Here is a 13,111-nt window from a genome sequence, read left to right as displayed (position 1 = left end):
GTCTGCAAGGTGTTAGAAAGGATTCTGAGGGATAGGATTATGACCATCTGGAAGAACATGGCTTGATTAAAGGCACTCAGCATGGCTTTGTGAGGGACAGGTCATGCCTCACAAATCTTATTGAGTTCTTTGAGGATATTACTAAACAAGTTGATGAGGGTCGAGCGGTGGATGTTTGTCAAAATTTTCAGCACATCAGCTTCCTCAATCTCTATCTGTTCCAGCATGCTTACCTGCTCCTCAATGGTTTCATTCACTTCAAAGTCCTTTTCTTTAGTAAAGACAGAAGCAAAAAACTCATTTAGGGCTTCCCCTACCTCCTCAGACTCTATACACAAGTTCCCTATGCTATCCCTGATCAGCCCTACTTTTTCTTTGATCATTCTCTTATTCCTCACATACATGTAAAATGCCTTTGGATTCTCCCTAATCCTTCCTGCCAAGCCTTTTTCATGGCCGCTCCTGGCTCTCCTCAGACCATTTTTGAGCTCCTTCCTCGCATGCCTGTAATCCTCTAGAGCTGAGCAAGACCTTTGCTTCCTTCACCTTCTGTAAGCTGCCTTCTTTCTTTTGACGAGAAGCTCCTCCGCTCTCATCATCCAAGGTTCCTTTATCTTACCCCTTCTTGCCTGAGTCAGAGGACTCGCAACAACTGATCCTTAAACAGTCTCCACATGTCTATAGTGCCCTTTCCATGGAACAATTGCTCCCAGTCGATGTTTCCCAACTCACATCTGATAGTATCATAGTTTCCTTTTCCCCAAATAAATATCCTCCCATTGTGCCTGCTTCTCTCCTTCTCCATAGCTATGTTGAATGTGAGGCAGTTGTGGTCACTATCACCAAAATGCTCTCCCACCGCAAGATCTGGCACCTGCCCCGGCTCATTGTCGAGCACCAAATCCAAAATGTCCTCTCCCCTCGTCGGCCTGTCAATGTACTGAGTTAGGAACCCTCCTGAACGCACCTTACAAAAACAGCTCCTTCCAAACCATCTGCTCGAAGGAGGTTCCAATCAATATTGGGAAAGTTAAAGTCACCCATTACAACAACCCTACTACATTCACACTTTTCCAAAATCTGCCGACCTATGCTTTCTTCAATCTCCCTGCTGCTATTGGGGGGGCCTGTAGTAAACCCCTAATGAGGTGACTGCTCCCTTACTGTTCCTAATTTCCATCCATGCTAACTCAGTAGGCAGACCCTCCTCGACAATGGTAACTTCTGTAGCTGTGATAACCTCTCTGATTAGCAGTGCTACACCCCCTCCTCTTTAACCCCCTCCCTATTCTTTTTAAATGTTCTAAACCCTGGAACACCCAGCAACCATTCCTGCCCCTGAGAAGCCCACATCTCTGTTATGGCCACAACATCATAGCACCAGGTACTGATCCATGCTCTAAGCTCATTAGTTTTATTCCTGATAGTCCTTGCATTAAAGCAAACACACTTTAACCGATCCCTTGGTTCTTTCCCAGGAAATTCCTTCCCACTGGCTGCGCTACCTCTTGCTATTGCCTCATCTCCATCAACTCTCACCACCGGTATATAGCTCAGGTTCCCACCCTCTCTGCCATACTAATTTAAACCCTCCTGAACAACTCGAGCAAACCTTACACCCAGGACAGAAGGTCCTTTTAAACAAAAACAATTGTTTATAATAATTCAGATTACAAAATTTTGCCTAGGTGTCTATATTAATTACTTGCTCTTTGTATAGTCTGAAGTAAATAATGAGTCAATAAAATATGTTTATTAGGTTCCTCCCCATCTCTCAAAATATAGTTTACGAAAATGTTTATGATGACTGGAATTTTAAGGCAGATACATTTAATTGCTGTGAACTATTGAGCAGAAATGAATTGGGAATTGTTGGGTAGTGGAGCTTAACATTGTTTTAACAGTGGAAATGCAAACCATTTTTCAAGCCCCCTTTTAAGAGTCAAAATTAATGTATTTGTTATCATAGCATTATGTGCGTAGATTCAGCAACAAAAATTGTATCATACAATGTAGCGTGCATTCACAAAATCCCAGATAAAGGAAGAAATCATGACATCAGCAGACACTGAGACCACAGTCTCCTTCATAAATTCCACTATATCTGACTCCTTCCTGCAGTACAACTTGATGGATATGAGTCATGTGAACAAATAAGCCAGTCTTTCTATTTCAGTTGCTTCCTTAACGACGAGAGGAGGGGCAGGTCTGTGATTTTCAGCTGATTAACATTTCAATCATTCCTTGCATAAAGATAGTCTTTGTTTCAATCTGTCAGTTACAAATATTATACTAAAATGACTTAATGATGATTGGATATTTATCTTATTTCAACAATTTTCTTTAGCTCGCTTTCCTGACATAGAGGATACTTGCACTATGAAAGTGATTTTCAGCCACATGAGCCCCTAAAGTTTCTATTTGGCACTAAGTTAGTGGATTTTAGATATCATGGCAGTGAGCATTCTGTAAATCAATACCCCAACCACAAATAATGACTTCTAAAAAGTGCATTTGTACGTATTTCAGATTATGGTAGGATCCAACTTGACTGATACTGTCAACAGTTCAAATATCTTGTGATTTTTATACATAGACTCAAATTAAGATTGACCATTTGTCAAGGTGCCAAAGAGCAATTCAGTAATAATCAGCATTGTAAACAGATGACGAAAAGGGAGAATGCTCAGGATATGAGGTATTGGGACATACAGAGAGCAGGTGGCTAATCAGTGCTGCCGTCTAACTGGCTATTAGGAGATGAACTACAGCAACCAAAGTTGATTCCCTTTAACTTATGTTTATTTGACCTCTCTGCAATCTTTCAATTGCTTACACTTTTCTATTTTGCTTCAGTGGTCATCATGGCTGAGCTACAGAACTCTAAATAATGAACGCTATGAATCCACTATTTAAAACAAAAAGCTTTAAAATGCAATTAACAACATTGTATTAAAAGCTACAATATAGATTAACCAAACTGTCTATGGAGCTTCACTCACATTGGAGCCAATGAATCTATCAGTAGGAGAAGAATTTGATAAATGGTATCTTGGAAGGTTTGGTTGAGGTGTGAAGATGAGGAGGAACACAGGTTCAGGTTGTGAGATCCAGAATACAGAACACGTGAAAATAAGTTTACCACAACAAGGAGAACTGAATAGGCAAAGAACAGTCAGAGGAATGTCTGGAAGGTCAAGTGGAAGGAGGTTACAGAAATAATTTGATGCTAGGTATAGATATATTTGCAAACGAGGTGAAGGAATTTGCAAATGGCATGTTGAAGAATAGGGTTCCAGAATAGAGTGGTGCTGGAAAAGCACAGCAGTTCAGGCAGCATCCGAGGAGCAGGAAAATCGACGTTTCATCAGGGCTGTTGAAGAATAGGAAGCAGGTCAGGTATTTCTCTGAAATTATTGCGGGTGATGGATTTTTTCCAGTAATTGGAGTCTACCATGCTTGTAGTTTGAGAGAACCACTTGGAACAGTTTTTTTTTAAGTAATGAAAGCATGATGGGACTAATAGGAATGTGTTGGAGGGTGACTTTGAAGAAATTGATTGAAATTATTGGATGAGGATTTCATTGACAGCATAACTGACATTATGACACTTTCTTATGACACTCTACTTGGTCACAGGCCAGCCTCTGAATATGCTAGTCCTGGCAGGCCACTGAGTTGCATAGTGGACGAGAATACGCCAATTACACCAGCTAATGGTGCTTCATGTGGACAAACCCCTGACCCACGAATGGCAGAGAGGAGAGTGAGGTCACAAAGACACAGAAACTATATGAGTCGGACACATTTGCACCTCCCACCAGATCTCCCGGAAGGTTATGGTAAGTCACTTAGGTTTCTCTCAATAAAGTAAATTATCTATTGTAACCTTAGTAAAATATGTAAAGTATTCAAAAGGCAGTTGTTATCTAAAATTATAACATTTGGTGTCAGGATACTGTTAAGTTTATTTTTTCTTGATTGGAGTGGGGTCTGATATGTGTGGAGAGGTCAGAATTTGAGTATGAAATGAAATTTTACATAGATTCTCACTTCCCAGTCCTCATTACCAAACTATTTGACAAGCTTATACATTTATGATGTCTCTGTATTGTGCATGGACTGTTAAATCATCAAATGGGCTAATCAATGATGTCTTTCTAGGTCTTATTCATTTTCTTCTTCAAATAATTTACCCGATCATTCGTAAGCTGAAATAGTGATATTGTGAAGCATTCCATGTTCTAATTACTTTTTGTTGGAAAGGTGTCTGTCTAACATTCAGAACATCCATTCCAAATAATAGTCTTGGACTCAAAATATTAACTCTGTTTCTGTCTACGCAGTTGCTGCCGGAGTTGCTAAGTTTCTCCAGCACTTTTTGTTCTTATTTCAGATTTCCAGCATTTTCAGTATTTTGCTTTCATTGAACATTTGTTTATTGTTATTCATTTTCCTCCTCCATTTCCTTATTCCAAGGTTACTTTTTGGCTTTGTATTCAATTATTCATTTACACTTACAGTTCAACTAATGTTTTGATTTCACTTATTCCATCCTTTTTCTTCATGTACTACTCTATGAGAAGAAATGCTGGAGGTACAACTGCACTCTATTGCTACTGAGAAAAAGATAACTCAAATTACACAGTTGGGGATTTTCATGGTAATTAGGAATGCTATCAAACCTGCCTTTGGGATCAAACTGTTGACTTGAAATGAATATCTTCAGTATTATGTTGTGTAAGCTACAGAATTATCCTTGTCGAAACATGAAGCATACCAAAAAGAAAGGAAGTTCACAGCATTACAGTTTAAAGGAACTGAGAGGATAGTTAAGCTTTTGTAAGGCAGCAAATTTGTGTGAATAAACTGGTAGGTCAAAATGGATTTAAAATAGTTTACTAAAATAAACATGAATGGTATCTAAATTATTTTTGTTATCTTGGGCCATCCCGCCTCAGGCGACTGACTGTGTGGAGTTTGCACATTCTCCCCGTGTCTGCGTGGGTTTCCTCCGGGGTGCTCCGGTTTCCTCCCACAGTCCAAAAATGTGCACGTTAGGTGAATTGGCCGTGCTAAATTGCCCGTAGTGTTAGGTGAAGGGGCAAATGTAGGGGAATGGGTCTGGGTGGGTTGCGCTTCGGTGGGTCAGTGTGGACTTGTTGGGCCGAAGGGCCTGTTTCCACACTGGAAGTAATCTATTCTAATCTAATCTACTTATGTGCTTTGGGCTGCTTTGGCATTTATAAAAGTTTGAATTGATGTTTGTGTTAAATATTATTAACCCAAGAGTACCAAATACTAAAATATCTTTGTTTGTAGATATTGATTTGGTTTCTCTACCATTGAGGAAGGTAAATTGAGAATAGATCTTTCAAAGATTTCTGGCCAGTGAAAGTAAAACAATGAAATAAAATCAGAAAATGTCCATAATTCAGATGAACAGTTAAACTTTTGTAGCTTAACTCCAACAATAGTTAAGCTACTGGAGTTTCACAGGTTTCGCATTTTAAGGCTTGAGACACATTTGGGCTACATAAAGCACGACTTTTTCATAGCCCTTTCTCTAAAGGATGCTATAGCCCTTTCTCTAAAGGATACTATTGCTCAGCACCATACTTCAATGGCTCAAGGAAAATGCCCACTACCATCACCTTGGGGTAATTAGGAATGAACACTAAATGCTGTCTTGCTATACTGTCTGTATCCGGACTGAGTTTAATCAGATTGAAGATCAAACCTAAACTCTGCAGTCTTGCCACATCCAGTCAGGAATGGTGGTGGGTAATTAAACAACTCAATAGGGGAAGAGGAGGCACCACAAATATCCACTTCCTCAATGATGGAAGTGCTGAGCACAACAGTGCAAAAGGTAAGGCTGAAGCATTCACAACAATCTTCAGCCAGAAGTGCGAGTGGATGATCCATTGATACCTTTTCCAGTGATCCCTAGTATTATAGAAACCAGTTCCAATTCACATGAAATCAAAAATTGATGCACTGGATAGTGTAAGGATATGGGGTCTGAAGCCGTTTGCTCCAGAATTTGCCACTCCTGTAGCCAAGCTCTTCCAGTACATCGACCTAACAATATGGAAAGTTGCGCAGGTATGTCCTGTACACTAAAAGCAGGTCAAATCCACCATAGCCAGTTACTGCTCCATGAGTTTACTCTTGATCATAGGTAAAGTGATGGAAGGTGTGATCAGCAGTGCTATCCAGTAGCATCTGCTCAGCAATAACTGCTCAGTGGTGCCCAGTTTGGGTTCCGCAGGACCTATCAGCTCCTGACCTCATTACAGCCTTGGTTCAAACTTGGACAAAACAGCTGAATTTCAGAGGAGAAGTGAGAATAACAATGCTTGTTACCAAGGCTGCATCCGACCGAGTGTTGCATCAAGGAGCCCTAACAAATTATCCGCTGGCTGGAATCATGGTTGGCACGTAGGAAGATGCTCATGGTTGTTGGTCAGTCAGCTCAGTTCCAGGGCATCTCTGCAGAGTTCCTCAGGGTAGTATCCTAGGCCCAACCATCTTCTGCTTTATCAATGATCTCCCTTCATCAGAAGGTCAGAACTGAGGGTGTTTGTCAATGATTGCACAATGTTCAGCCCCATTTGTGACTGAGGTACGGAAGTAATCCATGTTCAAATGCAACAAAATTTGGACAATATCCAGGCTTAAAAATATGCTGCTGGAAAAGTGCAGCAGGTCAGGCAGCACCAAAGGAGCAGGAGAATCGACATTTCGGGCATAAGCCCTTCTTCAGGAATGCTTGAAGAAGGGCTTATGCCCGAAATGTCGAGTCTCCTGCTCCTTTGATGCTGCCTGACCTGCTGCGCTTTTCCAGCAACACATTTATCAGCTCTGATCTCCAGCATCTGTAGTCCTCACTTTCTGCTATTATCCAGGCTTAGGCTGACAAGTGGCAAATAGCATTTGTGCCACACAAATGTCAGGCTATGACCATCACCATTAAGAAACAATCTAACTGCACAAAGAGACCTTGAGATTTAGGTTCATAGTTCCTTGAAAACAGAGTCGCAGGTAGACAGAGTAGTGAAGAAGGCATTTGATATGCTTGCATTTATTGGTCACTGCGTTGAGTATAGGAGTTGGGAGGTCATGTTGCTGCTGTACAGGACATTGTTTAGGTAACTTGTGGAATACTGTGTTCAGTTCTAGCCTCCCAGCTATAGGAAAAATGTTAAATTTGAAAGGGTGCAGAAAAGATTTACAAGGATGTTACTGAGGTTGGAGGGTGTGAGCCACAAGGGGAGGCTGAATGGGCTGGGACTGTTTTCCCTGGAGCTTGAGGGGTGACATTATAGAGATTTATAAAATTATGAAGGGCATGGTTAAGGTGAATAGTCAAGGTTGTTTCCCCAGGGTAGAGGAGCCCAAAACTAGAGGGCAGAGGTTTAAGGTGAGAGGGAAAAGATTTAAAAAGAACCTAAGGGTGGCATGTGTGTATGGAATGAGCTGCCAGAGGCAGTGGTGGAGATAGGTACAATTAGAATATTTAGAAAGCATTTGGATGGATATATAAATAGGAAGGGTTTACAAGGACATGGGCCAAATGCTGGCAAATGGGACTAGGTTAATTTAGGATATCTAGTCCTCCCACAGTCCAAAGAAGTGCAGGTCAGGTGAATTGGCCATGCTAAATTGCCCGTAGTGTTAGGTAAGGGGTAAATATAGGGGTATGGGTGGGTTACGCTTCGGCGGGTCAGTGTGGACTTGTTGGGCCGAAGGGCCTGTTTCCACACTGTAATATAATGTAATCTAAATCTAATCTAATGTAATCTAATCTAATCTAGTCAGCACGGATGAGTTGGAGAGAAGGGTTTGTTTCCGTGCTGCACATCTCTGACTCTATATGTACCACCCCTTGACATTCAATGGTGTTACCATCATTGAATCCCGTATTGTCAATGTGCTTGGGGTTATCATTGACCAGAGACTGAACTGGACCTGCCACGTAAACACAGTGGCTACAAGAGTAGGTCAGAGGCTAGGACTACGGTGGCAAGGAACTCTCCTCCTGACTCCCTAAAGCTTGACCTTCATCTATAAGGCATAAGTCAGTGTGATGGAGTACTTCCAGTTTGCCAACATAAGTGCAGCTTGATACCATCAAGAGCAAAGCAGCACAACATCCGCAAGCATTCTTTCCCTCCACCACTGACAATCGGAAGCTGCAGTGTATACTATCTGCAAGATGCACTGCAGAAATTTGCCAAAGCTCCTCAGACAGCACCTTCCAAACCCATTTAGAACAATTAGGACATCACTACCAGCAAGTCTCCACCTCTTTTGAGGCTTGCAGTGAGAAAGTAGTGGGAATAAAATAGTAATCCATTATCAAACACAGTAGCCCATTTATATTGGCCACTTAGGAAAACTCCTGTGATCTTTGTTGCAAATAGGAGGTCAGTGAAATTGCTGTATTTTGGGACTGATAAAAGCAAAACAGATCATGGGATCTGCTCTTGAGTCTCCCTTAAAACATGTTTGGGTTACAGAATTCAAGGAAATCACAAACCGTTCTGGGAAGGACCTGCAAGGTGTTGACACTTGGAGACAATGGGCACATCATCTGTGTTTACACTGGTTGGTCTGGTGGTCTCCAATGTCCCACTAATGCACTGAGAAGGGTAAACAGTTATGCTTTAAGCTATCCATTTACTTGGAGAATAAAAGAGAGTTGTTGTCTTGATATTCCAATTAGCATTTCTACCTGGATATGAGGCACATGTAATTCATGTTGCCTTGGAGGTGGGTTTTGAAATGGAGAGAATCCTTATAAAAGCATCCAAGGAGCAGGAGAATCGATGTTTGGGGCATCATCAGATTCCTGATGAAAGGCTTATGCCTGAAACATCAATTCTCCTCCTCTGATGCTGCCTCACCTACTGTGCTTTTCCAGCACTATACTCTAGGAATAGGGCCAGTCAAAGACAGAAGTGGGAGGTTATGTGTGGACCCTGTGGAGATCGGAGAGGTGCTAAATGAATATTTCTCATCTGTTTTCACTCAGGAAATGGATAATATTGGAGAGGAGATGACTGAGATATGGGCTACTAGACTAGAAAGGATTGAGGTTACTAGGGAGGAGGTGTTATCAATTCTAGAAGGTGTGAAAGTAGATAAGTCCCCTGGGCCAGATGGAATTTATCAGAGGATTCTCTGGGAAGCTAGGAAGGAGATGGTGGAGCCTTTAGCCTTGATCTCTGAGTTGTCATTGTCTACAGGTTTAATACCAGCAGACTGGAAGATTCCACATGTGCCCTTGTTCAAGTAGGGCAGTAGAGGTGACCCAAGTAACTAAAGACCAGTGAGCCTTATGTCTGTTGCAGGAAAAGTTTTGGGCAGCAATATAAGTGATAGGATTTATAATCATCTAGCAGGCAACAATTTGATTGCAGATAGTCAACATGGTTTCATCAAGGGCAGGTCATGTCTCACAAACCTCATTGAGTTTTTTTGAGAAGGTGACCAAGCATGTGGATGAGGGTAGGACAGTTGATGTGGTGTACATGGACTTCAGTAAAGCCTTTGATAAGTTTCCATATGGTAGGCTTTTGGAGAAAATGCAGAGGTATGGGATTGAGGGTGATTTAGCAGTTTGGATTAAAAACTGGCTTTCTGTAAGCAGGCAGCAAGTGGCGGTTGATAAAATATTCAGCCTGGAGTCTGGTTACTAGTGGTGTGTCACAAAGATCTGTTTTGGGATCATTTTTATAAATGACTTGGACGCAGGCATAGGTGGATTGATTAATAAGTTTGCAGATGACATTAAAGTCGGTGGACAATGTGGAAGAATGTTACAGGTTGCAGGGGGACTTGGAAAAACTGTAGAATTGGGCTGAGAGGTAGCAAATGGAGTTCAATGCAGTTAAATGTGAGGTGATTCACTTTGCCTTCCTGTTATTCTTCCCAGAATACTGGGTCAATGGAAAGATTCTTGAGAGTGTCCATGTACACAGATTCCTGATAGTTGCCACCCAGGTTGATAGTGCTGTTAAGAAGGCATGCAGTGTGTTAGGTTTTATTGGTAGAGGGATTGAGTTCTGGAGCTATAATGTCATGCTGTAACTGTACAAAATGTTAGTGCGGCCTCACTTGGATTATTGTGTATAGTCCTGGTCGCCCATTACAGGAAGGATGCGGAAGCATTGGAAAAGGTGCAGAGGAGATTTATCAGGATGTTGCCTGGTCTGGAGGGAAGGTCTTATGAGGAAAGGCTGAGGGACTTGAGGCTGTGCTCATTGCAGAGAAGGAGGCTAAGAGGGGATGTAACAGAGACATATAAGATGATCAGAGGATTAGATAGGAGAGACAGTGAGAGTCACTTTCCTAGGATGAGGGTGTCGGCTTATACGAGGGGACATTGCTGCAAATTGAGGGGTGATAGATTTAAGACAGATGTCAGAGACAGGTTCTTTACTCAGAGAGTGGTAAGGGTGTGGAATGTCCTATCTGCCAATGTAGTTAACTCAGCCACATGAGGGGTATTTAAACCGTCCTTAGATAAGCATATGGATAATGATGGGATAGTGTAGGGGGATGGGCATAGATTAGTTCACAGGTCGTTGAAACATTGAGGGCTGAAGGGCCTGTTATGTACTGTATTGTCCTACGCTATAAGGTAAACCGTTTAAGCTGAGATGAGGAATGTCTTCACCCAGACTGTGGTGAACCTGTGAATACACTACCACAAAAAGCATACGAGACCAAAACACCACAATAGTTTGGTGGTGCAGTGGTTAGCACTGCTGCCACACAACACCAGGGTCAAGGGTTCGATTCCAGCCTTGGGCAGCTGTCTGTGTAGAATTTGCATGTTCTCCCCATGTCTGCATAGGTTTCTGTCAGGTCCTTTGGTTTCCTCCAACAGTCCAAGATGTGCAGATTAGGTGGATTGGCTGGCTAAATTACCCTGTAGTGTTCAGAGATGTGCAGGTTAGGTTTGGTTAGCCATGGTAAATTTGGATTTTCTTTAGAGATAGGTTGCAGCTGTGAGTGTGGGTAGGATGCTCTTTGGACGGTTGGTGCAGACTCAATGGGCCGAATTATCTCTTTCTACACTGTAGGGATTCTTGGATTCTATATTGTATGATTTCATAAAGAAATTGGGCATGTCCTTTAATCCCTTTAGCCCAAAATGGCAAAAGGATATGGAGTTGAATGATTGACCATGATCATAAATGAATAATGCAGCAGGCTAGAATGGCTGACTAACCAACTTCTGCTCTTGTTATCTATGGTTATTTGGTGAAATGTGGATTGTGTAGTAATGTTGAAATCTGCAAAGATATTATAACACTGATATGCAATTCACTTATATTGTCAGAGAGTTACAAAGTGTTTATAACACAGAAATTCGGTCCAACGGATCTATACCAGTGTTTTTCAAGCTCTGTACCTCTCTTTGTCCAAGCCTATCAATATATCTTCCCATTATTTTCTAAACTGATTGATTGTCTTTCTTCCTCTTGAATGCATTAATTCATTTTAATTGAACTGGCCTCAACTATTCTCTCGTGATAGCATGTTACATACACTTATCATTGTCTGGATAGGGAAATTTCTCTTAATTATGATATGTATAATTTGTTTTATTGCACAGTGTGATCAAGGAAAAACAAGCAATAGATTTAAGAGTGTGCTAAAAATTAACCCATATGGAATAGGAATATTTATTAAATGAGTGTTTTGAAACTTTAAAAATTCATTACTAATGGCAGGGGAGATGCATCAGGTCAAAAGTAACAATACAAAAATATACAAATATATTAATGGTAGGTTTAGGTGAAGAGCCAGAACTCAAAGTGCAAGAAGCCTTCACATTGAACAAGGCATAACAGAAGATCAAATAAGTCTGGAACAGATTAGTTTGCAACAATATTGGGAAATCATGTAAATTGTGAGAAGAATACTCCTGCTTAACAAATACCCCTCTCCTTGATTAATAAAGCAGATAACAAAGAATGAAGTTACACATAGAGTTATAGAGAAATACAGGATGGAGACAGACCCTTCAGTCCAAGTTGTCCATGCTGACCAGATATCTTGTATAAATTTGGCCATATCCCTCTAAGCCCTTCCTATCTATATACCCATCCAGATGCTTTTTAAATGCTGTAATTGTACTAACCACCACTTCCTCTGGCAGCTCATTCTGTGCACACACCACCCTCTGTGTGAAAAAAAGTTGCCCCTTAGGTTCCTTTTATAACATTCCCCTCTCACCTTAAACTTATACCCTCTAGTTTTGAACTCCCCCACCATGTCTATTTACCGTATGAGTGCCTCTCATGATTTTATAAACCTCTAAGGTCACCCCTCCGCTTCTGACATTCCAGGGAAAATATTCTCAGCCTATTCAGCCTCTCCCTATAGCTCACACCGCCAACGCTGGTAACATCCTTGTAAATATTTTCTGAACCCTTTTAAGTTTCACAACATCGTTCCAGTAGGAGGGAGATCAGAATGCATGCAGTACTCCAAAAGTGGCCTACCTCCTGTACAGCCACAACATGGCCTCCTGACTTCTATACTCAGTGCACTGACCAATAAAGGCAAGCATACCAAATTCTTCTTCACTATCTAATCTATCTGTGATTAGATTCCAAGGAACAATGAACCTGCACTCCAAGGTCTCTTTGTTCAGCAGCACATCCAGGACCTTACCATGAAGCGTCTAAGTCCTACCCTGATTTGCCGTTCCAAAATGCAGCACCTCACATTTATTTAAATTAAATTCCATCTGCCACTGCTTGGCCATTGGCCCTTCTGTTCAAGGTCCAATTGTATTCTGAGGAGAAAGTGAGGACTGCAGATGCTGGAGATCAGAGCTGAAAATGTGTTGCTGGAAAAGCATAGCAGGTCAGGCAGCATCCAAGGAGCAGGAGAATCGACGTTTTGGGCATGAGCCCTTCTTCAGGAATGAGGAAAGTGCATCCAGCAGGCTAAGATAAAAGATAGGGAGGAGGGACTTGGGGGAGGGGCGTTGGAAATGCGATAGGTGGAGGGAGGTCAAGGTGAGGGTGATAGGCCGGGGTGGGGGCGGAGAGTTCAGGAAGAAGATTGCAGGTTAGGAAGGCGA

At 41.6% G+C, this 13,111-nt stretch overlaps 1 protein-coding gene across 3 annotated transcripts in view; it reads left to right on the top strand.

Moving 5' to 3' along the window:
• smurf2 (SMAD specific E3 ubiquitin protein ligase 2) overlaps window positions 1–13,111 on the top strand; it is a 297,299-nt gene that overhangs the window by 204,228 nt on the left and 79,960 nt on the right. For all 3 annotated transcript variants that reach the window (XM_043715043.1, XM_043715044.1, XM_043715042.1), the window contains one exon: window positions 3,640–3,842. In XM_043715043.1, the coding sequence (XP_043570978.1) occupies window positions 3,640–3,842 (203 nt within the window). The remainder of the gene's footprint in view (window positions 1–3,639; window positions 3,843–13,111) is intronic.

The sequence above is a fragment of the Chiloscyllium plagiosum genome, chromosome 24, assembly GCF_004010195.1.
Source record: "Chiloscyllium plagiosum isolate BGI_BamShark_2017 chromosome 24, ASM401019v2, whole genome shotgun sequence".
Classification (NCBI taxonomy): Eukaryota; Metazoa; Chordata; class Chondrichthyes; order Orectolobiformes; family Hemiscylliidae; genus Chiloscyllium; species Chiloscyllium plagiosum.
Note: the sequence above shows the minus strand (reverse complement) of the source record. Positions and strands in the feature narration are given on the sequence as shown.